This window comes from Marasmius oreades, chromosome 9, assembly GCF_018924745.1.
Source record: "Marasmius oreades isolate 03SP1 chromosome 9, whole genome shotgun sequence".
NCBI lineage: Eukaryota > Fungi > Basidiomycota > Agaricomycetes > Agaricales > Marasmiaceae > Marasmius > Marasmius oreades.
This window is the reverse complement of record NC_057331.1, coordinates 1,148,367-1,173,892: the sequence shown is the minus strand read 5'-3', so window position 1 is coordinate 1,173,892 and position 25,526 is coordinate 1,148,367. Positions and strand designations below refer to the sequence as shown.

At 48.0% G+C, this 25,526-nt stretch overlaps 7 protein-coding genes across 7 annotated transcripts; 3 read left to right on the top strand and 4 right to left on the bottom strand.

Annotated features, from left to right (window-relative positions):
• Positions 1 to 92: 92 nt before the first annotated feature.
• E1B28_013279 (uncharacterized protein) lies at positions 93 to 1,128 on the top strand (the record flags this gene model as incomplete). The annotated part of the gene is made up of 5 exons (XM_043158425.1): positions 93 to 161; positions 216 to 254; positions 311 to 445; positions 510 to 917; positions 967 to 1,128. The coding sequence occupies 5 exons, from the start codon at positions 93 to 95 to the stop codon at positions 1,126 to 1,128; spliced, it is 813 nt and encodes a 270-aa protein (XP_043003772.1).
• Positions 1,129 to 1,513: 385 nt separating this feature from the next.
• Positions 1,514 to 6,259, bottom strand: E1B28_013278 (uncharacterized protein). The gene is made up of 17 exons (XM_043158424.1): positions 6,094 to 6,259; positions 5,882 to 6,034; positions 5,710 to 5,827; positions 5,511 to 5,656; positions 5,161 to 5,455; positions 4,572 to 5,109; positions 4,490 to 4,516; positions 4,113 to 4,432; positions 4,032 to 4,063; positions 3,660 to 3,979; positions 3,447 to 3,603; positions 3,330 to 3,388; positions 2,806 to 3,273; positions 2,375 to 2,757; positions 1,783 to 2,315; positions 1,651 to 1,716; positions 1,514 to 1,600 (listed from the first exon to the last, which is right to left on the bottom strand). The coding sequence occupies exons 1-17, from the start codon at positions 6,104 to 6,106 to the stop codon at positions 1,584 to 1,586; spliced, it is 3,645 nt and encodes a 1,214-aa protein (XP_043003771.1). The 5' UTR covers positions 6,107 to 6,259; the 3' UTR covers positions 1,514 to 1,583.
• A 105-nt stretch (positions 6,260 to 6,364) lies between these two features.
• On the top strand, positions 6,365 to 6,631 carry E1B28_013277 (uncharacterized protein; the record flags this gene model as incomplete). Its single annotated transcript, XM_043158423.1, has 2 exons — positions 6,365 to 6,484; positions 6,557 to 6,631. The coding sequence occupies 2 exons, from the start codon at positions 6,365 to 6,367 to the stop codon at positions 6,629 to 6,631; spliced, it is 195 nt and encodes a 64-aa protein (XP_043003770.1).
• A 644-nt stretch (positions 6,632 to 7,275) lies between these two features.
• E1B28_013276 (uncharacterized protein) lies at positions 7,276 to 7,916 on the top strand (the record flags this gene model as incomplete). The annotated part of the gene is made up of 4 exons (XM_043158422.1): positions 7,276 to 7,371; positions 7,456 to 7,629; positions 7,687 to 7,720; positions 7,792 to 7,916. 4 exons carry the CDS (start codon positions 7,276 to 7,278, stop codon positions 7,914 to 7,916), a joined length of 429 nt encoding a protein of 142 aa, XP_043003769.1.
• On the bottom strand, positions 7,826 to 12,763 carry E1B28_013275 (uncharacterized protein). Its single transcript, XM_043158421.1, has 16 exons — positions 12,628 to 12,763; positions 12,413 to 12,571; positions 12,236 to 12,353; positions 12,032 to 12,177; positions 11,681 to 11,975; positions 11,090 to 11,627; positions 11,007 to 11,033; positions 10,633 to 10,952; positions 10,551 to 10,582; positions 10,182 to 10,501; positions 9,978 to 10,134; positions 9,862 to 9,923; positions 9,354 to 9,812; positions 8,892 to 9,292; positions 8,396 to 8,829; positions 7,826 to 8,332 (listed from the first exon to the last, which is right to left on the bottom strand). Exons 1-16 carry the CDS (start codon positions 12,638 to 12,640, stop codon positions 8,148 to 8,150), a joined length of 3,666 nt encoding a protein of 1,221 aa, XP_043003768.1. The 5' UTR covers positions 12,641 to 12,763; the 3' UTR covers positions 7,826 to 8,147.
• A 629-nt stretch (positions 12,764 to 13,392) lies between these two features.
• E1B28_013274 (uncharacterized protein) lies at positions 13,393 to 14,361 on the bottom strand. Its single transcript, XM_043158420.1, has 4 exons — positions 14,246 to 14,361; positions 13,911 to 14,191; positions 13,582 to 13,842; positions 13,393 to 13,521 (listed from the first exon to the last, which is right to left on the bottom strand). The coding sequence occupies exons 2-3, from the start codon at positions 14,126 to 14,128 to the stop codon at positions 13,671 to 13,673; spliced, it is 390 nt and encodes a 129-aa protein (XP_043003767.1). The 5' UTR covers positions 14,129 to 14,191; positions 14,246 to 14,361; the 3' UTR covers positions 13,393 to 13,521; positions 13,582 to 13,670.
• A 3,221-nt stretch (positions 14,362 to 17,582) lies between these two features.
• On the bottom strand, positions 17,583 to 22,697 carry E1B28_013273 (uncharacterized protein). Its single transcript, XM_043158419.1, has 6 exons — positions 21,482 to 22,697; positions 21,268 to 21,431; positions 20,370 to 21,209; positions 20,139 to 20,315; positions 19,878 to 20,087; positions 17,583 to 19,823 (listed from the first exon to the last, which is right to left on the bottom strand). Exons 1-6 carry the CDS (start codon positions 22,371 to 22,373, stop codon positions 18,066 to 18,068), a joined length of 4,041 nt encoding a protein of 1,346 aa, XP_043003766.1. The 5' UTR covers positions 22,374 to 22,697; the 3' UTR covers positions 17,583 to 18,065.
• Between the last annotated feature and the right edge of the window lie 2,829 nt (positions 22,698 to 25,526).

Sequence of the window (25,526 nt, the reverse complement as noted above, 5' to 3'; positions counted from 1 at the left end):
GATTATATACCGAGGCACTCGGTATTTACTGGTATTTAAGTGCCTGCAAGTGCAAGACATGCTTCGATAGACCAGATTGTCCTTCTTCGACCATGTCGAACTCAATCGAAGTGAAATATCGAAGACTAGGTGCATGTGGTTTGAAAGTCTCTGTGCCAATCGTACGTGTTCAAATTTTTGTTTTTGTAGGTCATACTAATTTTCGACTCCCATAGCTTGGTGCAATGAGCTTTGGTTCACCGGATTGGACTGGGGTATGGATTCATTACCGTTGGAACGTACAAAGAACTGACATCGTTGTCTTCCGTAGCCTTGGATTCTAGATGAAGAAAAGTCCTTTCCAATTCTCAAAGCTGCCTGGGACAGAGGAATCAACACCATTGATACTGCCAACGCATACTCCAACGGCCTTTCTGAGCGCATCATTGGAAGGTTCATCAAACAAGTGCGTATCCGTTTACATCTCCGTTGTAACGAAGATTTGCTCACCTTTTCTCTTCAACGTACAGTACAACATCCCTCGAAACCAGATCATCATCGCCACAAAATGCTACAGCGTCGTCGCCAACACGCCAGCCGGGTTTCAAGGAAAACCTACTCCCAACACTCCAGAATACATCAACCAATATGGACTATCTCGTGCTGCTATATTCAACGCCGTCGAGGCTTCTCTAGAACGCCTAGACACGCCATACATCGACCTTCTCCAAATTCATCGTTACGACCGTGATGTGCCTGTTGAAGAAACGATGAAAGCTCTACACGACCTCGTCCAAAGCGGGAAAGTCAGATACATCGGTGCAAGCTCAATGCGCTGTTGGCAATTCGCGCATTTGAATCAAGTAGCAGAGAAGAACGGGTGGACCAAGTTTGTAAGCATGCAGAGCGAGTATTCGTTATTGTATAGAGAGGAGGAGGTTGGTGGTATTTACTTTCTCGAGATTTTCTGACTGATCGTTTTTCTAGGAGCGGGAAATGATTCCTTACTACAAATTCAACGGAATCGGTCTCATCCCATGGGGCCCTGTTGCTGGCGGCCTTCTCTGCAGACCGTCGGGCACTGAAACCACTCGAAGCGAAGCATACAAAAAACTATGGAGCGTCAATTCAACGAGGCTGACAAGGTAATCGTTAATCGTGTAGATGAAATCGCGAAGAAGAGAGGAAAGACGATGACACAAGTTGCGTTAGCCTAGGTTGGTGCAAATGTCGACAGTCCAATTGGGAGTACGACGTATCGAACGATTAGATGAAAGTATTGTCGTTGGGTTGAAGTTGACAGACGAGATGAAATACCTGGAAGAACCGTGAGCCTTTATTCACGCATTGATTGATATCCGACAGCTCATGTTTTTTTTAAGTTATGTACCGAAGCCTGTTAGAGGTCATGCGTAAAACTCGTACTAGAAGAACATGTTTGTATGCTATGTAATTGTAATTGGAAACCGCATCAATAAGAAGACGATGTATCAGACGACAGGAATCTGTGAGCCCGCCTGACTTTCCTCAATAATCGGCGAATACGCGTTTTGAAAGACGATCGTAGAGATTTTGGGGATATGATTGACCGTCCAAGAGGGCCATTAAACCACGGTCTTGTCTGTAAGAGAGTGTGGTAGTGAGTGTGGGTCGGAAAGCTATCGCCCTTACAACGCCGCCCCAACAGTTCGCATCGGCTACACATGACAAGGAGCTTTTCCGAGTCCTCGGGAACCGCTATATGCCAGAAGATGTGTTAGTTGTGAGGAGGCGCAATGTTCGAAGAAGGCAGAGAACACATACAGCACATCAGACAAACCGAAATGGCATTCCATATCCCATCAGGCAGGCTGGTTTCACAACAAACACAGGATAGGGACGCGTCCGCTCCTTTTCGAGGTGCGGGAACAAACTGCGATGAGCCTGACGATGAACGAAACCTACGAGTAAAACCAACGTTCGGCGCGGCCGGTGTGCCAGGCTGTCGTTTACCTTTACCTGTTGAAATTCGACGTGAAAGTAAAGACATTACCGATCTGGTGGTGGGTCTTCCTGGGACACGAATAACGGGGTTGTCGTTACCGATGACCGCGACGGAAACCGGGTGGCGGCAAAGAGCAGAGATTTGCTCGCTAAGTGGTTCAACGAGCTGTGTTAGCTCGTACTTGTCGCGTCTGTGTAAAATTTGGACAGTTTTTATACATTCGTCCACGCGAGACAGAGGAATGCCACCTTCGTGCTGGCAAACCTCCTCTAGCGCAAGAGAGGAGACGGGGCCCATGAATCGTAAGATCCGGCTTCCGATGACAGGTTTTCCGCATCCACACTCTGCGTTGCTGCAAAAAAAATCGATCGATAAGCAAAACGGGATGATCTTCCAGGCTTAACCACTCACAAATGTACCGTGGGCCAGATAGCGAATCGAGCGAGCCAGTGACACAACCTCGAATCTGAGGGCGCCAATCTGCTCAAGATGTCCTCTGCGTCTTCGCTTACAGAAGCCTCGATTAACATCTGTTGCTTGAGAGAATACACAGATTGTCGGATTTCTTTCAGCTTCTCAACACAGAAGGCCTTATGAAGGATTCCGCGTTTGCTTCGTACTCTGTAGAGAACAGCTTGCAAGGCGAATTTCCATCTTTCATTTGTGGTTTGTCCTGGATACCGTTGTCGGAATTGATATGTCCAGGCAGGAGTCTGGCGTAGAGTTATGGAACCCTCCTCCTTCGAAGTATTCCAAACACCCGAGATCTGATATTGCTTGCCAAGATGCCCGGCCTACAACGTTAAGTAAATTTGTGTCAGAAAGCTAAGCATGTAACTTACCGATATCGTATCCACCGATCCCGAGATGAAAACTTTCAAGTCTGAATCTCCCGATTCGGATCTGTTGATATCGGCAGTCCCGACGATAGTCGCCTCCAAAACATTAGTTTTCGAGTCATAAGACCCCTCTACACTGATCTCTCCTTCTGAATAACTTCCATCACCCTCAAACTTGCTACCCTTCCAGTTCGATATCCGGAACTGAAGCAATCTGTTTGTATTCGGGCTTCTTTTATCGCTACCCGTGAGGTACCCACTCCAGTAACCATTCACATGATCTCCAATGCATGATTCGAACTGGATCGGATCTTCAGGCGAGTAAAACTGCAGGGGCGCAGTATCAGTCAACTTGGGAGGCTTATGCGTAAGCCATGAGACAGGCGCAGGTGTCGTATCACCCGTTTCTTGGTCTTCATTTTCTTTCAAGGGGGGAAATAGGACCACCGTGTTTGAATACACTCCGTAGTACTTTTTTTTGCAGGGAATCAGTTCCATTGGTCGTGCCTATAACATGAGACCCTCACCATTCCAAAGGCAAATGTTTGCAGGAAGGAAGAAAAGGTCGAATCATCGAGAAACATGACTACCATTGATGGAACGATGAATGACTGTATCTTCATGAAGGAGATGGAAGGACCTACCCTTCAACGTTGACACGCGAGATTTGACAGCTTGAAAGATGGTTTTGAGAGAGCTGGTAGCGGTAACCATCTCTCGAATGTCAAGGGTGACATCGCACGCCAGACGTATAACTGCGAGATGACGTCTGAGAAGGAGATAAACGAGTGGAAAGAAGTTCTGATAGCAAAGTACTGAAATTAGAATCACAGGGAGAACCAAGGAAGATTTCATACCCTCTCTATCTGATAGCGGTTAGTGATAAGCTCAATGGTGTCAGAACCGTCGATCTCATAGTCCAGAGCCTGCAGAATGTGCACCATCCTTTCCTCCTCGTTCTGAGTGTAACGAGAGATCCTCAGAGCCAACTCTCCTTCAGGAGCTTCGTCGCATGGAAGAGTGGTTGCAAGTACCCGTTCCAGGGTTCTCATCCTGTCCAGGTAGCGATTGACTGTGTGACGATTGACAGGAAGAACTCTATGCCGGAGCAAGAGGTGCATATTATCGAGAATGTCGCCGATCTTGATGCAATATTGAGTTATCGCCGAGTGTCTTCCTAAAGGAAGTCAATGTTAGAGGAAGGAGTGCGGTACAGGGCCGTTACCAACCTGAGGCCCAGTACGCTAACCACGAAAGAAGACTGCATGATTTCATTAGTTACGTAGGGCAAAAAGAATCGGCTTTCTCACCTCCATCCATCTGGTCGCAAAGATAACACTTGATTAGCCTCCCATACACTGACATACCCACTGTAGTCGGCATCAAATGCTTCAGCGACGGGTTGCAATTTCGTGTAGTGCAGACTCTTCAAAGCCCATTTCTCTTCCGAACGTTGTTTGGCAGCATTCAAAGACCTTGATAGTGCAGCCATTTCATTTTCCGGAGTCGAGCCCGGTTCGGGAGGACGGTTAAAATGGTCATCCAATATCTGCATATCTTGGTGTTGCGATACGAAATAGTCATGGAGTGTTCGAACGAATTCGACTGTAGGCACAACCAACTTCCACCCCTAGAATCGAAACGTGGTAGATGAGCCAGGAACCGCCGACGCGAATGAAATTAATACCATCTCTTTCCAAATACTCCGCAACTCCTGAAACATCAAAAGCTCAATAGGAATAACACGGTCGGGACTGAAGAGAACTAGCCTCATGATAGATTCTGTCGTGTGGCCCGCTACGTACCTCTCGCACCACCCTATCACCTTGCTTAACCACAGTCAGTTCAATTACAAGTAGTTGCCGTTGTTGCTCTTGGAACTTGCGTAGAAACACATCTTGATTTTGGTTCAGTTCCTCGTCAACGTCCTTAGCTAGTTCCTCCTTGAGCTGTTTGATCTCGGCATCAGAAGGATGTTTGTCGTCAGAGTCGTAGGCGTATGTGCCCCTGTGTTGATGGTGATAGTGGGAGCGATACCCGGGAGCAGCAGAACGGGTAGGAGTAGCGTGCGACCGTTGGTGGGAAGTCCGCGGAGGCTCGGGGGCATATCCCTCACCATATTCGTCGTGACCATAATGGGTACGTCTCGATCTGTGTCTCGAGCCGTACATCTCATGATTGTAACGTGAGGTGGGCTGCGGAGGGTAAGTGGGAGAAATATGGTGTGCGTGTGTAGATACTCGTTGGGGAGTGATTGAAGCATCATCTGCATCTGGGTCAGGATTTGTAGGTAGCTCTCGGCTAGCGCTGTGGCGTTCCGTTAGACAGTGAGTCGTCTTCACTGACAATGAGCCTCACCCGCGTCGAATTTGGATCAATTCCGACAGTATCTCCTCATCTTGCATGCATTTGGAAGGCCCGCCCTTTGCGTTGACGATGTCCAAGAACTCTTTTTCTGCAGAAGATTGTAGCATTTGTAGCAAAAGTAGCATGTTGATGTCATCGTGGGCTGAACGTAGAGTATCATTTATAGATTGGATGCCACGCGCCGTGAAGAGACCAAGCGCAAACTGTAATTCTCTCTGCCGCTCGTCAAGTGTCTGTGCCATTTCTTCTAGCCGTATCTCGTAGATGGACCCCTTGAGTAACTTGACTGCCAGTCTCTTTTAATATGATAATAAGGCGATGCCAGAGACGAGACCACATACCTAAGAACCGTTTCTTTGAGAAGGTGTCGCAGAGATTTCCGCACCCTTGGATGTCCTTCTCAATCTTCGCACATAACGAGGCGAGTTTCTCCTCCACCGTATAAAGCTGATCTGATGTTTTTTGATCAGAAGGTATGGCTCGAAGTCTGGAAGTAAAAAAGGACAAGTTAAATGAACAAAAATCATCGGATTGACATACTGCACCAGAGTCTCCATCAAATCTTGCATCTTCACCAACAAAAATACGACTTTGTCGTCGTTCTCGCGTCGCTTCAGCTCTAAAGTGACCACTGCCTTAAAAGCTATCACAGCAACCCCTTGAAAAGATATAGACGTCAATGATGTTTAGAAAGCAGTCGGGAATGTCACACCAATGAAAGGATGGATATCCTTAACTTCTTCCAACACCTTGAGAAGCACTTGACTTGACTCTGAAAATCCATTTATCTTGCTCTTGATTTTCGAGTACTCTTCCGTTTTATCTGAGCCATTTTTGTCGTCCCTAGCTTCGTTCATACGAATTCCTGTGCAGGTTACTGTTAGTCCTTGAACGCCTCGTGTACCCATGCGAAGGTCGTCTTACCTCTTGTTTCCATGCCTTGCACATATTGCACGGTTCAACAGCAGTTCCACTCTTAAGTATTGCCACGGTGTCCACATTCCTGCTATTTCCGGCGTATTGGATTAACGAGGTTGGAGCAGATATGAATATGGGCGGCTCTGACTACGCCGTACGCGGTGGCGAGTGGTGACTGCGGACTCCACTCTCTGAGTCTGAGCGCTATCGTCATGGGATCCCAGAAATTCTCAACCGCCTCTTTCCCCTCACGTATATATATACTTCATTTGCTATCATGGCCGAAAACACAATCGCAGGCCAGGAGGAACAGGCCCCAAGTTTTCCGTTCTGTGACACGCTTATTTCCAAGCTCAATTCCGGATGCAACATCGAGTATTCATTATTGTATCGAGAGGTGAGCTCATGCTCATCGGGTCTTTATCTTATTACTGATATATCACACTCACTCTCCCTATGGCACAATTAGGAACGTGAAATGCCCCCATACCTTGTGGACAAGTTCAATCGAACTAGAGTGATCCAGTGGGGCACCTCTGGCTAGTGGTACTTAGCCTCGCGCGTCCTTTGAGCAGCGGCACTACCGATCGTGTCGAAGCTAACAAAGGTACTGTCTTCGAACAGAATTTTGATGAGGCGGACAAGACCATCATCTCGTGTTGAGGAACCCGCCAAAAAGCATCAATGTTTTCATGCACAAGTCGCTCTTTCCTGAGTTTTGTCGAAGGCCGGGGACTTCGCGCCTCAAGCGATCGAAGGAAAACAGCTTTTGGGATCAAGTTAAGTGAGGAACCGTCAGTATTCAAACTTTTCCCCTTGTTCCCCTTTTCACGCTTGACATCTATGTGCCTAGGCCTGTTCGTGGGCATGCTTAAGATGCGGTTGGCATTGTATAAGAATATAGGTAGCTACATCTGTCTATCGTATTACTCTTCCATCCTGTTATCTGCTCGTTATTCTCGACACTCGACTGAAGCACACCCAGCCTTTTGCGATACCAGTTGGCCAGCTCCTGTTAGAAGGCACCACTACCCGTACAGGTACCATATCTGTCAATAATGACTAGACAGCGCCAGAAGCGAAGCTCTTGAGTGCGCTCAAGTTAAGCCGCGCAAAAATAGCCTCCAGACGAGGGTTTAAGAAGGGTGCCTCCTGGAATCGACCTTTCGATAGCTATACGACTAGAAAATGCGTCCTCTCTCCTGGCTCAGCACTCTAGCACTCTGCCTCGCGGGCACTTCTGCCTCCCCTGCAGTTTCGAGCTTGTCTACCGTACCGGATTCTGTAGGTATTTTGCAGTGGATTCCGGTTGGAACTAGTTGTCGCTGATGCAAGCTCTCTCTCTCTCTCTCGTTTCTTATAACCCAGACGATATCACGCATAACCATGATCAACAACTCCACTCAAGATTTCGTCAGGTTCATGTTCGCGTTTGTTCCTGTCGGAGATGAGAACGACCCTCAAGTGTTTTGGTCCGAGCTCGCAGAGCTCGACTCGAAGCAAACCGAAACTCTACCGTTGAATTGGCCTGACGGTGTACTGGTTTGTCGAATTTACTATTTCGGCCCTTTCATTCGAGTTGGTCTGATATTTTCATAGGTCCGTTTTTCGGTAAATAACGGACAAGGAGCGGGTAAGTGGCGAAAGTCACCATCTGTATTTACCGGATACACGGTATAAATATCGCGATCCTCTTCTCTACAGGTGCATCTGGGCCTCTGTTCCAGATGCTACAGAGCTCTACCTGCACAGTAACGTATCAAGCGTCAGTAGTGTTTTCTGAACAACTTGCACCCCAGCCGCTAATACCGAGATTCAATTTGCAGTGATGATAGCCCGACCACACCACGAACTCTTACCTATCAATTTGTGGGGGTACAATGTTGAGTGTGGCATTGGGTTGGGGAGGCTGAAGCGGCTGACGAGGTCAAACATCCGGAGGAACCGTCAGCCTTCTTTCTCGTCCCGAGTGCGACTTATAATTATGTAAAGAGGTTGTCATTTTCGAAAAAAGATAATGTATGACTCTTCATCCTATATGTTGGTTGTGGGGACGAGGATCAAATTTTGTGTGGTATCGTGCCGCCTCCTTCATGCTCAAGCCTAGGTTGGTAAAACCATGGTTTTAGATGAAGGAGAGAGTGGTAGGGAGAATGTGTCGGGAACCTAACGTCCATACAACGCCGGTTCAAAAATTCACATCGGCCGCACATGATGAGTAGTTGTTCCACATTCCCCGGCACCGCTAATCGTAATGTGTGTCAGTTGAAAGGCCTTGCGTTTGTTAGAGGCCTTCGATAACACTTACAACAAGCCAGACAAACCCAAACAGCACGCCTTTTCTCATCAGGCAAACTGATTCCACAGCAAACACAGGATAAAGCGGACGCAGATGCTCTACCGTTAATTTGAGGATTACCAAAGCTACCTTGCCGGTGGCGGGACGAGATTGGTGACTGGCGGACATTGGAGAAAACATTTGGCAGTGGTATCTCAGGAGAAGCAGCTCTTTCCGAAAGAGTAAAAAGCAGTTCTGTAAGTGACTCTGCTGCGTCCGAGAGTTCGAGTTTGTCTCTTTTATGGATAAATTGAACGGTTTTGATTCGTGCTTCCTGGGCTGTAACAAGAGGGTGTAGTCCGCGATGCTGGCAGAGTTCCCCTAGACCAACAGACCCGTGATAAACCCTCATTTGTAGCAACCGGCTACCGAAGATAGGTTTTCCGCAGTCGCACTTCGCGTTGCTGGAGAATAAATGACCGGTAAGAAACTTTGTACCGGGAGAGCTTCAATCCCAGTCACTCACAAATGAAAGGTGGGCCAGAGAGAAAACCTAGCTAGCCAGCGACACAACCTCGAGTCTGAGGGCGCCAACCTGCTCAAGGTGATCTCATCTTCTCTATCTACAACAGCACCGATTAATAGCCGTTGCTTGAGGAAATAAACTGATCGCCGGATTGTCTTCAACTTCTCAACGCAAAAGGCTCTGTTGAGAACTCCACACTCGCTTCGTACTCTGTATAGGACGGCTTGCAAGGCGAATCTCCATCTTTCGCTTGCTTTTCGTCCGGCGGAATACCCTTGTCGAAATTGATATGTCCAGGCGGGCGTTTGACTCAGTGTTATGGAACCCTCCGAATCGGTGGAACCCTCCTTTGATGTCATCCATGCACCGGAGATTTGATATTGTTTGCCAAAATGGCCGCACTACAGAGCTGATCGTCAAAAACCCGTTGAATTTACTCAGTTTCAAAACATGGTCACTTACCGATATCGTATCCACCCATCCCAAGATGAAAACCTTCAAGTCTGAATCTCCCGAGTCGGATCTACTATCGGCACTCCCAACAATAGTCGCTTTCAAAACGTTGGTGTTCGAGTCGTAACAACCCTTTATACGGATGATTCCTTCTGAATAGTTCCCATCACCCTCGAAGTTGAGCCCCTTCCAGCTTGATATTCGGAATTGAATCAATCTATTCCGAATTTTGCTGTAGCTACTGGTGAGATATCCGCTCCAGTACCCATTCACATACTCTCCAACGCACGATTCAAACTGGATTGGGTCTTCAGGCGAGTAAAATTGGTGGGGCGCGGTTTCGTCCGTCTCGGGCAGCCTATGCGTGAGCCAGGAGCCAGGTACGGGTGTTATACCATCCGCCTCCTCATCTCCATCCTCCTCCAGTAAGGGATATGAGATGTCAATTTTTGCATGCACCCCATAGTACTTTCAAGACATCAGTTGTCTTGTAGAACCTAGGACATGAAAACCTCACCATTCCGAAGGCAAAGTTTTGCAGGAAGCGAGAAAAGGTCTGATCACTGAGCTGAGACATGGCTAACAAGGGATAACAATGAGTGGTATATTAATTCAGGAAGTAGATGGTCTTACCCTCTAGCGTTGACACCCGGTCCTTGACAGCTTTGAAGATCGTTTTGAGGGTCTGGGTAGCGGTATCCATCTCTCGAACATCAAGGGTGACATCGCATGCCAGACGTATCACCCATAAATGGCGCCTCAGAAGGAGATAAATGAGAGGGGAAAAGTTCTGATGACGGATGAGTTTGAACTTCCAGGAAGCTGAAGACCTCGTACCCTCTCTATCTGGTAGCCACTGGTTATAAGCTCAATAGTATCAGAGCCGTCTATTTCATAGTTGAGGGCCTGTAGAATGTACTCCATCCTTTCCTCCTCGTTTTGAGTGTAACGAGATACCCTGTCGGCCAATTCGCCTGCAGGAGCAACGTCGCATGGAATTGTGGTTGCAAGCACTCGATCCAGAATCTTCATCCCGTCCAGGTAGCGATTGACTGTATGATAATTTACAGGACGAACTTTATGTCGAAGTAACAGGTGCATATTCTGCAGGATCTCGTTAATCTTGTTGGAATATTGAGTTATCGCGAAGTGTCTTCCTAGGAGAGTGTCAATAATGGAGAGAAAATCAATATACGGCGCTCCAACCTGAGGCCCAATACGCTAACCATTGAAGAAGGCTGTATAATTTGATCAGCTACGGGGGGGGGCACATGATCAAGTTGATTACCTCCATCCATTTGGACGCAAAGACAACATTTGATTGGCCTCCCATACGCTGACGAACGCACTGGAGTCTGCATCAAATGCCTCAGTGAGGGGTTGTAATTTCGTGTAATGCAGACATTTCAAAGCCCATTTCTCCTCCGAACGTTGTTTGGCAGCGGTCAATGCTCTTGATAATGCAGCCATCTCAATTTCAGCCGTTGAGCCCGGTTCGGGAGGACGGTTAAAGTGGTCGTCCAATATCTGCATATCTTGGTGTTGTGATATGAAATAATCATGGAGCGTTCGAACAAATTCAACCGCGGGCACCACCAGTTTCCATCCCTAGAAAACCGAAGGTGAATGAACGAGATATTGACGTGAACGGGGATGGAATACCATCTCCTTCCAAATGCTCCGTAACTCCTAAAACATCAAAAACATCATTACAAGAACACGGTTAGCACTCAACGAAAACGAACCTCATCGTGAATTCTGTCGTGTGGGCCGCGGTGTACCTCTCGCACCACCCTATCTCCTTGCTTGACAACAGTCCGCTCAATCACGAGTAGTTGCCGTTGTTGCTCTTGGAGTTTCCGCAAAAATGTGGCTTGGTTTTGTTTCACTTCCGCGTCAACATCCTTGGCTAGTTCCTCCTTGAGTTGCTTGATTTCAATATGGGTGGGATTTTTACGATGGGAGTTGTAGGCGAATCCAGCTTTCTGCCGGTAGTAAGAGTGAGACCAAGAGGCTGCAGAACCTGGAGGCTTGGCTCCGGAAGTATGCGGTTGCTGGAAAGACCTCGAAGGATCGGAGAAATACTCGGCAGCGTCCTCAAGAGTGTTACGCCTCGACGTGTGTCTAGAGCCGAACATTCCATGACGGTTGGATGTAGAGTGTGAATGATAGGGGGATGGCTCATATTGCTCATACTGGGAAAGGGTGGTGCGTATAGGTCCTGGTCCACGAGCAGAACTCTCAGTGCGGAGTCCTTGCCTAGGCTCTTGCAAAGTGTCATAACTGTCCATTACACAGTAAGTGTGTGGCTGGGTGAGCGAACTTCGAAGACTTACCCTCGTCGGATTTGAATCAGTTCCACGAGTATATTCTCATCCTGCATGCATTTGGACGGCCCACCCTTCAAGTTGACGATGTCCATGAACTCTCTCTCTGCCGAAGACTGTAGCATCTGAAGCAAAAGTAGCATGTTGATGTCATTGTGGGCTGTATTGAGAGTATTGTTTGTGGATTGGATGCCACGCGCCGTGAAGAGAAGAAGTGCATGCTCTAGTTCTCTCCGTCGTTCCTCGAGCGTCTGTCCCATTTCTGCTAATCGTATCTCGTAGATGGGCCCCTTGAGCAATTTGACTGCGTATCCTAAGAGTTAGAAGGTTAAAACAAGGTTACAAACGAAACCCACATACCCAAGAACCGTTTCTTCGAGAAAGTGTCACAGAGGTTCCCACATTCTTGAATGTCCCTTTCAATCCTTGCACATAACGACGCAAGTTTATCCTCCACTGTAAGCTGCTGATCTGCCGTTTTTTGACCAGAAGGTATCGCTCGAAGTCTAAGGAAGATTCCAGGTGACTTCAATGAAACACGAGCCGAGTGAAGAATCGACGCACTGGACAAGAGACTCCATCAAGTCTTGTACTTTGACCAACAAAAGTATAACCTTGTCGTTGTTCTCGCGTCGCTTCAGCTCTAAAGTGACCACTGCCTTGAACGCTACCACCGCAGCACCTTGAAAAAAGTCATAGACGTCGGTAACAGTCAAGATACCCCACTGCTGCAACACGCACCGAGGAAAGGATGAATATCCCGAACTTCCTCTAGCACCTTGAGAAGTACCTGGCAGGACTCTGCGAACCCATCTATTTTACTTTTGATTTTTGAGTACTTTTCCGACTTATCCGTGGCGGTTCTATCGTTTCTGCCAGCAGAGTTTATACGTCCGTCTGCTAGGCGAGTCAAGGTCTCTGTCTTCGTGAATAGATACTGCAAAGAATAGGCTTACTTGCTGTTTCCATAGTTCTGCAACGTTCGACGACGGTTCGACTTGGGTGTCACCATGTTGACCTTTATACATTGGAGCAGAAGCTGTATATCGGGCGGGTTTGATCATCAATAATGGGAGCCAAGTTGAAACTGGTGACAGGATATTTACATGGGAAGTGGAAAAAGATTAAATCATAAAAAATGATCCGAGTGCCACTCTGTCCGCTAGCGCCGCTGCGCGGTCAACTTTACCGTCATGGCCAGAACTACATACAGTCAAATATTGCAAGCAGGCTAGGAGCGACAGGCCAAATGATCCCTCTTGTGAGTAGCGACTCCGTATCTTTTACAATTCATTTATGTACATTCGTCTCCAGCTTCGTGCACAAACAGGTTCAACTTCGGAAGCTGCTTGGGATCGCGGGACCAACATCACGCTCGAAATCATGGTGTATTCAAACAGTTAAGAATCCAAGTGTATTGTGAGACTTACGAAGAGTACTTGTCCGTGAAAAAGTTCAGCGGGTTCAGACTGGCACTTTTCGACATCATGTTCGTCAACTGTGACTTGAAACAATCAGTAACCTTGGTAGTACAGCTTTAAAGGCGGTGAAGGTCGAATACATCCAGTGGTCCACTATCAACTGTTGATCAAACCACTGTGTCCTTTCGGGAGTTGATTGAACGACCTCGGTAAGCTTTCTTTGAAATTGCCGCTCTTTCTCTTCTGAACATGGCTGTGCGCCTTTTGATTATTATAGTTCAACGTACCACAGATTAGTGCAAGGGGAATAAAAGACGTCCGACGCAGATGATTAGACAACGAGAAAGTAAAATGGAAGGGGATGGATCCGGACAAACGTCTCAACGCTTCCAATGGTACATTATTGTGAATTCCATCAAGGAGACAACACTGTTCAACTCCTTCGCCATCAGATCGATGCTTTGACGCGCGCGTAGCGTAGACACGAACCTGATTACAATTCCACAGCCTCGCGTAAATTCCACTCGCCTCCCGGCTTTTGCATTTGTTTGTCCGTCACCCTCGCAGCATCGTCACTGCTAACTCAACTGATCCCAGTAGCAAAACGCTTGAAGAGCTCGCGGCCATTGATCTTCAAACACAGCAAAGACCGACTTGCACCATGTCAATAATAAGTATAGAGAACGTCTAGAATGATCTGGAATGGGTGTGGCTGAAATATGCTTCCTCCATGGGTTCCATCCAGATTTCCTGTCGAAAGATGAATACAGTCGGATGTCTCATGGAAAGTCTCATATGGGACACGAATTTTTACGCACTGAGGTTCGCGTTCAAGTCCGAGGAGGTTCTCCCCGGAAAAGAGGTTTAGGAGATCGCGTCCGACTGGAAGAAAATGAAAATGCCTGTCACTTACACATAAAAAAACGATGTAAGCAAACACATTACGGTGACGTTCATAGTACCACGTAGCTAAGCTGTTCGACACTGTTCTCTGTACATCTTTGGAGCGGGTTCCACGCAGGACTGTCGTATCCATAACAATTCAGACAACGATAAGTGGATGCGATGATTTGGATTGATCGAATACTTCGATTCTGATCTAGGCTTCGCGGCAGTGTTGTATCAGTATCAGTTAATCAGAGGTCGTTGGTACCTATCAATGATTTATTGCACCATGCACGACTTTCAGATTTCATAGCTCTTCAACTGTAAGTGCAGGATTGGGAGGCCGGATAGCCTGAGAGTTGTAAGTACGATGTGGAATCGGATACTGATAGCGTGGGAACGCGGGAGAAAAGTCCGTTCCTCCGTGTCATCGCCGTCGCCGTCTACGTCACTTTGGTTCAACTCTCAATCCACGAGGTGTACATGTTCAACAAAATGGACGCAACTTATAAGATGTACCAGCTTTGGTCTCTGATATCCTTCAGAAGTAAGTACTCATTTGTAACAGCATTCGCGAGCTCATGCACATGGACTGTTGCAAGCCTGTTGAACTTCTGATTACTTGGATAATGTTCGCAACTCGACTGTCACCTCGAAGAAACTTCAACTTCCAGTGGGAGACCCCGAACTGAAAGCGGCCCTCCCGAGACGTATTGGTGTCGACACCACTCACGCAACCCATTTAGTAAATTCATGACCTCATTGAGAAAGTATCGAACGGTATCGCCATTCTATACCCATCCCAAATGCATATTTCCGACGGTGAGTAATTTCCGGCGATCCAGCGACTTTGGACTGTGGACCGTTCACATAGATAATCACTCAGGTTTCTTGACGGCAAGACTCGGGTTTATGAAATTGACGGTGAGTATCCCCATCTTCGTCGAGCACCAAGGACTGGCTCGCTCAACTGTCCAGCGGGATGAAACAAAAATCTGCAAAAGAATATATTCGACGCTTTGCATCACAAATAAACCGTCAAAGTAGCGGCTCATGTGCATCAGGACCTTGAGTCAGCCCCTCAGTCAGCATTCACCTGGCCTTGTGGCAGATCGTATCATTTACGAAGACTACTGTGGAACTATGGGGGTTGGTGGGTCAGAATGATCCGATAGCACTGAGACTTTCCATCCTCCGCCAAGTACGGGAGAATGCCCCCATCTCAGTGGCCCGATATTTCTGTTCTGACCTACTTTGTCAAGCCTTAGTTGCAGCTGAAAGACAGCGAGTACCGACCAGGTCTGGGTGGCTATAGTTAGGCCAGGTCAGTTTCGCACAGAAGTTGTCTTTATCTTTACCCATCACAATGATGTGACATACATTCTCAAGCTTCCAGCGCGGTAATAGCAAGTTTCATGAAGTTGAAGGAAGCTCCAACAATGACTGAAAGCGGCTGCACAGCGTGTCTTGGTGAGATCTGCTTTCCATTTTCAGGGCGATTTGCTGATTATCTCTGTCATTGCGACAGGTCCGAGTCTCCTGACACTACTACGCCGTCACCGAAAGGATATTTCCCACAGATAACATGCGGACCGAGGAGATCACTAAGCACTAAGTGAGAAAATAACGAACGCCATCTCCAATGAAGGTGTGACTTTCTTTTACCGTTCAAGCATTCCCTAAAACTTCGGCCGGTATGAAGTAGGAGGGCTATGTGTTCGAAAGGAATACTCTTGCTTCTTAAACTAGAATGGTAAGAGAAGTCATTATTCGCATTGGTATAAATACCACTCACTTGTTACTCGCCCTCCTCAGCGCAGCAGGCTAACCAAACTGCTCCAACTCTCTCACATCCAACACCTCTCACCAAACTCTACAAACTACTTTCAACCCGATCGAAATATGTCTATTAGCCCAGTCGGGACCCTCTCAGACGGTCGGTGGATAAAGAAGGGATCAACACCCTATTCCAAATCTCAAATTCTACAATGGTTGTCGGTCATTGGTTACCCCGTCACATCGAAAGTCGAGTCCCAAGTCGAAGACGACACGTTTCCAGCCGATCTGGAGAACCTCCACCGGCTTAGCAGGCTACACTACATTGCTTTTATTTTCGAGAATACACAGATGCACTAGTACGTATTATATGCCCTTTCCGAAGCAATCCAGTGAACTCACCTGTCCATCGGAATCTGTAGCACCGAGCGACACACACTTGATATCGACGCTCAGATCATATTCCAACGTCTAGTCGTGGACAGAAAAGGATCGTACTGTTTCGGAAAAGGCGGTTTACTTTTTGGTATGCTTCGGGGTCTCGGATATCGGTACGTCTATGGAAAATGGAAACGAACGAAAGAAAAATCCTTACACGATTAAATCCAAGTATATTCCCGGCCCAAGCTCGTACCGACAACACAGACTTTGCTCCCGCCTGGATCGGTGCTACTCGGGAAAAACCAAGTTATACGCCACCGGCACATATGATGTTCCTCGTTCAACCTATCGAAGGTAGTAATGTTACCTACCTTTGCGATACGGCATTCGGTGGACCAGGACTTAGTCGACCTATCCTCCTGTCTGATGCGGAAGATAACGTTGTTATGGGCGCTACACCTACGGAAATGCATCGGCTGAAGAGAATCCCGTTCGCAGGTGGAGAGAGTGTATGTTATGATTCGGAACAAGGTGGATTTTTGTCGGGATTTTCTCCAACCTGACCATAATCGAGATTTCTTTTCTTTTCAGCCGACAAACCGTCACCTCTATGGCGCTTAGAGGTTATGAGAAAGAAACCCGGCCGTACTGGCGAATGGAAAGCGGTATACACATTCGACGAAACGGAACACTTCCAAGAAGATTTCGAAGCTGCAAACTTTTACGTTGTCAACTACCCCTACGGAACACCGTTTTATAACCATGTCATCTTGATTAAATATTTCTGGCTCGCCACCGAGGGTGAGGAGAATATGGTGGATGTCAAGGATAGGCATATTGGAATGACTGCCTTATTCGGGAACCAGATAACGAGGAATACGGGAACAAAGTCGGAAGTGTTGAAGGTGCTGAAGGACGAGGCCGAACGCGCGGCTGCCATAAAGGAGTACTTTGGAATTGATATTGAAACGGAAGGTAAAGTTGACGAAATCATGGGCAGACCGGCTGCGTTGCCAGTGGCCGCTGCAAAACCCTCGGTGGAGGTCATGAAGTGAGTCCGAGGTTTCAATCTTCCACTTCGAACGCTCACTCATACATTCTCGTTCTAGCGGGATGATGAATAACCCCAAGTCGTATATTTCGAGAACATACCTCTCTCTCCACAAATATCTATTATCGCGCGTAATGTCTTACGTCCACTAGTTTCTTTGGAATATACCTTCTTGTGTGTACTACGCAGCGATCACCACGGAAATTGGGGTTCGGGAGAATGAAGTCATTTGTGCGAATGTTCTGACTCAGAGGCTTCTTTTCAGAAGATTCCGAGTCGACCCCCGATTCCTGTCCGCAAGACCTTTATCGGCAGATTATCGAGAAGGTGAAGCGGCAAGGGAGAAGTCTGCCAGTTAATGAAGCTGAATTTCGGGCTGAGCTTCAGCGTTTCTGTACCGGGTAGGGAACGTGTACGAGTGTATTGCCGCATTCAAAATGTAACCCCCCATCTCAAGAGGTATAACTACAGAGGAACTCCGAAAACAACATGTATTCTATCCAATAGCACCAGCGCTCTTTCCAGCAAAGACTATAGCAACGTATGGGAAAGAAAAACTTATATCGAAAGGAATGAAGGAATTAATGTAGGTTGATTGTGGATTCGAGAAACGACAGGCGAGAGGCGAAGGGTATACTTATAGGTCGCCTATTGAGTGAGTTGGAGGAGATGGTAAGGATGGTGGAAGGGCAACAACCACGCGCATATCCCACACCAGTGGAAACAAAAATAATGCTGTGTAAAGAGTATGAAAAGACGTTAAGGGAAGAGAGGTGGAAAGGGGGGGAAACGTGCATAGAGAATAATAAGGAAGGGGACCAAATAACATATATTGACGGAAACAGAGGAAAACCAAAGATCACACCAAAAGACTTAATTGTTACTCTTCTTCTTCCTCCAAGACATTATGTAAAGGCGCGCCATGGATGTATCGACCCGGACTTGCCCGTCCAGCGTCCTCTGTCAACTTTGGAGGTTCTACAAGAGTCTGAGGGTTGTTGTTTTGCTGCGGTGGTGAGGGTGGAGAAACAGCAGGAGGTATAGGTAACTCTGACCTTCCTGCTCCTGTTCTAACAGGTATCTTCGAAGACGTCGAAGGTGTGGGCACGTTGGGTGCACCACCAGCTCCGGGTGTAGGTGAAACTTTTTCCTTCTCTCGATACATTTCTATCAACGCAGCAGTTTTGCTTGGGAGAGGTTTCAGCGTGGCTTGAGAAATCGATGAAGGCTTCGCCTCGTCTGAGGTAGTCGTTTGAGGTGCCGGAACGATCGGCAATGGGCGTACATGACCATGAGGTGTGGTGGCTGCAGTGGCCAATGCAGGCGTAGCAGTAACAGGCGTAGCGTATGATGATCCGCCACCCCCATCCTCCTCGTCACTCTCGTCGTACTTCTGCATTGCCATGGTTCTCGGATCGTCGTCCACCACCGACGGGGGTCTTCGGTCGGGATGAAGATCGAAGTAGCCTAACTTCTTTTTCGGAGATGTTGATTTCGGCTCTTCTTCGTCGCATTCTTCATCATTGGGTTCCCCGTTGTGCTCCAGATAAGAATCATCTGTATAATCCGCTGTGGAGGCATAACTATCCCGTATAGTGCGCTCTCTCCTGGGTACAGTCTCAATCTCATCCAAGTCTTCATCTTCATCCAAGTCTCCATACGGACGATGTTCATGCAAGATTTTCTTCATCTCTTTCTCCTTCTCCGCCGTATCGTCTTCATCATCCGAAGGACTGAACTCTCTCCGATGATTTTGAACCGCCGCCAGAGCTTGCTGCACTTCCAAACTTGCCGCCTCCGGGTCCCTGGAACGCATGGCCGCGTCCTGACCAGCCATCCTTCTTTCCTGTGTGCCAACTAGAATGTCAACCCAGGCTTCTTCGGGTGGCCGCCTACTTGTTCTCCTCTCTCGTTTTTTCTTCTTCTCCTCATTTTCGTCTGGGCCTCCATATTCATCGAGGGAGGAGCCGTCCACGCTGTTGCTATCATCGCTGTACCCTCTCAGACGAGTCTCAAAATCCACAGACGAATACTCTGCTGGAGGCAAGCCCGACGATTTACTTCGTACGCCAACAGCTGGTGACACGGGAAGCTTGAACTTTCTCTTGTTTTGAGATATGTTAGAAACAGATTGTAAGGTGGAATCGGAGTGCAATTCTTCGCTGGCTGCTGTCGTCCTCTCCGGAGGAGGCGCCGGTAGTGGCGATTGCTGGTGCTGTTGAGGGGGAAGTGGAGGCGGGTTTTCTGGTGGTCGTATAACCTTGGGAGCAGGTAGCTTGACACTTGTGCTCAAACTGAGCACTCGCGTTTCTTTCCCCTCTCCTCGTAGTAGACCTTCGAATTCCATCTCTCGATAGTAATTCGGACTAGATGGGACATGTCCTACCACGTATGGCCTGCCGTTCAAAGTGGCAGCTGGCTTCCATTGGTTCTTCTTGGAAGGAGACGTCAAGAACGAAGGAAGGCGCTTGCGATTGCCAGTCACGAGGAGAGCCAGTTGTTGACGATACTCGAGTGGAACGAATTCTTCGAAAAGAACGAGAGTAACGCCGGTTCGAGGGTCACCGGTGACAGGTTTAGGGTAATGAGATGGCCGGTCTGGAAGCGAACGAGAGGTAGGAAGTGATTTGAATTCAACCTGAAGGACATCGTTCAAGGTTTATCAAGTTCATGGAAAGCGTTAGAAACTCACAAGAGCCCAATTGCACTCTCTATCTTCCAGCTGTATTTTCAAACCGTCTTTGGTAAGGACTCCCTCATTTCTCAAGCCACTCAGTCCGGCCAACCCTTCTCCCCACCCACTTCCCCAAATGAGGTCGCAGAAAACGTCCACAAACGCTTCTTCAATGACCTCTTCACCACCGACCACAGGGGAGGTATCCCACCCAAAAGGAGGAAGTGCCTGATGAAATGATATAAATTACGCAACGCGGCAAACTTTGACGTTTCACACCTTTTCACGTTTCTTCAGTTTCTTCCCGATCTCCTCTCTTTCCTTCGGCCAACTTTCGATTGTGGCGTTGATCGGTGAACTGAATTGCAGAGTGGTGCTGAGAGGTTCATCGTTGCGGGAGAACCCAGCGGTCGAAAAATCATCCCAACCTAGAGTTTGACGCTTCGTTGTTCGCGCCTGTAAGAAATTATCAACAAAGAAAAGGAGAAAATACGAAACTCGAGTACGTACATTCCGCGCACCCTCCGTCAAATCAAACTCTAGTTTTTTATCTCCCGCACCGCCTGTTCCCAATCCACCGAATCCTAGACTCTCAAATTCACCCCATTTGAGATCCGTCAATGACTTGAATCTGTCTTCCCCAGGGGAATTTCCGAGACCTAGACCACCTCCACCCGAGTAACCCTTAGTGCCGGTGGCTGGATTGCCGTTGGGGTTGTTGAGAGACAGCGGGCTCAGCCCATACACGAATTCCGCTTCTCGAGAGATCGAGCTGACGCCGAGCCCTAGATCAGGATTGATAGAAGATGGAAGATTCATCCGCTTCTTATACGCCTCAGAGTATTTAGGAGGTTGCCTGTCACCTGAACCCTTCCGAGTCAACGGTGCGACTCTTTCCCATTCTTTGCTGGCCTCCAGACCTCCTGTCAAACTAGTTTGACTCGCTTGAGGTTGTCCATGGAGGAACCCAGCTCTCTTTGACCAGCTGGCACTATTCTTGACCAGATCCTTCTCGTAACTTCTTACATTCCTCTTCACGCTCAGAACCCTGATCGTCCTTGCGCCCTTCCGAGGCTCCGGTCTCACTTCCTGTTGTTTTCGGGATAGACTGGATGGGTGGAGATGATGTAAGGTAGCAGGGTATCCTTTGATCCATTCCTTCAACTTCTTGGGAACACCCAAGGTGGTTTGACTACCCTGACCCAAGAGGTTGGGGGAGTTGGCAGAGGTACGAGGTGTATCTTGCCATCGGATGAAAGCTAGAAGTATGTGCTCAAGTGCGCTGACTGAACGAAGGTAGAAGATGTAGGTGTGATGGAAGGGGAGAGAGGGCGGCCCTAGACCAAAGAGCTGATTTGATTGGGTAGTGCATGAGTATTACATCATAGAAAATTTTGAGCCAACCCACCAAAGGACCAAACAACGAAGACAGCGTCGGAGGTGTGTGCCCTGAAGTAGCACTGTTTGCGGTCAAACGTGCGAGAAGGCTGAGCACAGTGAGAAGGATCTCCCGAACCGGGGTAGAGAGCGATGGTAGGAGGGCTGTAAAGTGGGTTGGCGGATAAAGGAGTGCTGTGGAGAAAAAGTTATTGGGAGAAAAGTCAAATAAAGAATTGACGAACCCTCTTCCTCATCCCGCCACTGCGCATACCATTCATACGAAAAAAGCCCTCTACACTCCTGGCCTCCAGAAACCCTCACTACTCGTGCTAGTGCCCATCTCAACGTCATGCCCAGTTCATGCATTCCAGCAAAACGAGTTTCCTCTCGCCATTTGTGCGAGGCGAGTTCCTTCTCCGCAATTGTCTTCTCTCTACCGGTTGATTGGGTAGAGGCGCATGTTGCCAAAAATGTATCGATGAGCCTACGTATTGGTGTGGGGCTGATATCCAAAGCTAATGTCGAGAAAATGAATGGGGTTGTAATACCACCACGGGTTCCAAGTTCTTCACAGACCACATCCACTAACCGTGAAACGGCGTCGACGGATAGGATGACATGCCGCTGATAAGTTAGGTAAGGGAAGTCCATTGTGATGTTGGATGGAGAAGAAAAAGATGATGAGCTGGAGCTCGAAAATGTGGATGAATATGAAGAGTTGAGAGAACGATCTAGCGCAGGACTTGCGCCGTTGCTCGAATCAAGGATTGGCTTCTCCAAGATGGTTGGAAAAAAGGAACCGTCTTGGACAAAGACGCCAGCGTACTCGAATACTCCTCCCTCTCCATTGAGGATTTCCGCCGTGTCGACCGGGCTACCCATACCTAGCACAGGTGAGGCAACGCCGCTCATGGTCCGTAAACGGGTCAACTGAGCTTCCTTCGCAGCCACCTTCTTCTTCTCTTTCTTCGTTGTCTTCGTGGATGCACTGAACAGACCAGCCCCACCGGAGCCTTTATGGTTCGACTGCCGACTGGACACTCTACCAAATTCGTCTGCTGCATCAAGAGGTGAATCGGGTGGCTGAGGATAGGGTGTGGATGTGGTCCGAGAACGAGAGAATATACTGGGCATCGAGGAGGGTGGTTCTCAAACCTTCTTCGTGACTGTCGAATGTGTGTAAGACTGGTCGTGGTTGATGACGATGCACCTGTGAAATGGTCTTGCCTATAAAGCCACGTTCAAAGTCGAGCGAAGAGAAGAAAAAGGAAGAGGATGTATGAACGAGAACTTGATATACCCAGATCCAAGTAAAGAAGATGAAAAGAGTAGCGAGAGTCTGAGACCAAAAGGAAGAAGTGAAGAGTGTGAGATTTGGAAAGGCAAAGTGCCAGGGAAATATTTCCTTTCCCGGACTAGATACGACATAATTATTTCATTTTGAGTCCTCCTCCAGGCACAATTCCCACACAAACCGATTTTAACCATGAATCATGCTATAACGCCGCCATTCATTGTTTTTTCGAATTTCTATTCTCTTCCCCTCTTACATCAGTGATCCTGTCTTCGATCGGCAGATACCACATGTACAAGGTTATCAAACAGAACTTATCTATTCCAAAGCCTCTGAACTCCTGAATCTCGTGCGTCCGCGAAACCGAGCTACTGCTGGCCCTACTTACAACTGCCGCTATTATTATTATGCCTTCTCGGGTGGAGGGCCCAAAAATTCCGCGTGCCAATCCATGAGATTCGATTTATTAAGGTTGTGGGTTGACGGCGGTGAGAAGGCAAAATGACAACTCGAATTTTGGATGTCTTCGGGACGGGGATGGAAACGTTAGTATCCATCATCCTGATCATGAGTTAACCTCGCTGTCGATCGCGTTTTGACGACGCTTACCTGGCCCCGCCAACTCGCCTTTACCCTACTGACAGGATTTATTTAATCATAGAAGCCCCTCACCGTGATCCACTCCTCGACTTTTCTAGGTTCTTTTAGCTCACACCACGTAACACAGAAGAATATTGTACTGAGCTTTTCGAGCAAACTTGGCCCATTGTAACGGAAAACCTTTCAGTTCATCGTGTACGTGAAGTCATTGTCGCGGTTAAAAGCCCTCATGATGCTGTCTCCTGGAAATTTTTTTTGCAGTTACCCTTGCCACCGAGTTCACTGCTGAGTACTCAAGCCCTCTTGTCACCCAGCTGCTGGGCTCTCCCTCTGATCTCCAGCAACCCGAGTCGTTACTAAAAACCGTTCACGACCCCCACCGACACCCGAGACACCACCGTCATACAGATCCAGACATCGACGCGATGGTGCTCTCCCCTATCAATGTAGAAACACATTCTCTGAACGCGGGTGCAGAATCTCATCATTTTCTCCCTCGAGCTCGTTATCATCATTCGTTGGCCAAAGACTCATAAGTGATGCAGTCAACGTCGAACTTGACTCATCGCCAGGCATCACGTTCGCATCGCATTGATTGAAATTCCGGTCGAACTGAACGCACATGCCGGGGCGCCCGAAAAGACGTCTGAAATGCAACTAGTTGTTGGGATAGAGAATCATACCGGGTGTCAAAGCGAGCTCGACATCGGCGTCCTTTCCATGTTATAGTGGTTTTTTCTTCCGGCCGTGTGGAGGTTTATTTGTCGGCAGCCTACGGTCTCGCAACCATAGTTTTGGAATTTCAGAAGGATCTGGCAACTTGCGCCAGAAACATACAGCACGTATAAAGTAGGCGCCAGTCCCCTGCAAATGATACGTGAACGGCTGTCAGCCTAGAGCCGTTGGGGAGTCTGTGTGTCGTCGTCACCGCTATATCCCGAGTCTGCTCGCCTTGGGGAACTCTGACAGCATCGCAGATCCCAGGAGCATGAATCAAAACCGTCGAATTTCACTTTCACAGAGGCATATGAACTTCAGAGAACTAGCCTTCGCTCTCGCTAATACTTCGGAAATAGCGAACTCTGCTTCTCCTGAGATGTCACTGCCGAACGTTAGTTCCAATATCGGTCAGTCACCGGCAAGATAGCATTGGGTTTCTTTAACTTCACGGCAGACCGACTTTGAGGAATCAGTTTACCTGATGAGAAATGGGGGTGCTGTTTGTGTTTGTCTGGCATGTTGTAAGTGTCCTGCCTCTATTAAACCCCACGCCTTTTACGAACATGGTTGTTTTTTCCACAAATGACAACCTCTAAAGTCGCGCTCGACACGAGAGAGGACTAACGGTTCCTCCAGATGTTTGTGCTCACCGTCAGCTGCTCCAGCCTCCCTAACCCAATGTCATACTCAAGATTGTACCCCTTGCAAATCTGGCTAGTAACGACCCGGGTGCTCAAATTTGAAAGAGCAAAAAAATACACTACACGGCTGCTGCTGCAGGTAGAGTTGTGCGACGCCTGGAATAGAGGCCCAGATGTGTCTGAAGAGAAGAGCATCGCGACATTTTACGTCCCATCCGGCAAACGCAATGACTCCACTTACTACCCGCCCCTTGTCCGTTGTATACCGATCTGAGGAAATATCAGACTAACTGAAACCATTCATTGTCCGGTCAATTCAACCGTAGGATGTCGGTTTACTTGGAGTCTAGCTCTGCGAGGTAGAGCGTTAGAGTGCTGAGCCAGGAGAGAGTACGTTTTCAGTCGCTATCAAAAGGCCAACTCCAGGAAGAATCCCTTCTTTCACCTCGCCTGGATGCAAATTTTGTTTATTCTGAGCGCGCTCAAGAGCTTCTGACGCCGTCTAGTCATTATTGACAAAGATGTGTACCTGTGCGGGTAGTTGGTGCCTTCTGGCATGGGCCTTGTCCTTCAGTCGAGTGTCGAGAATAACGCACAGATAGAATAAGAAAGAGTGATACGATAGATACATGTAGATACCTATACATATCATTCTTTGAGTGCCAACGACGGGTCTAGGCGCGTATCTGTCGAGAGTAAAAGGTTGGGTCGCACTCGGAACAACAAAAGAAGGTTTGAATACTGACGGTTCCCCCAGATATTTGACCTCATCGGCGCCGCCTCAGTTGACTTGAGCCCAGAGGATACGTTTTCCTCTAATCGTTTGAGACGCGAAGTCCTCACGATAGGGCTCGCAACCTTCGACAAAACCCAGGAAAGAGCGACTTATGACATGGCAACAGTTTTTTAGCGACTGCTGCAACACGAGAGATGATGGTCTTGTCCACTTCGGTGACATTCTGTGCGAAGACAGTACCCTTCTCAGCTTCGACACGATCGGTAGTGCCACTGCTCAAAGGACGCGCGAGGCTA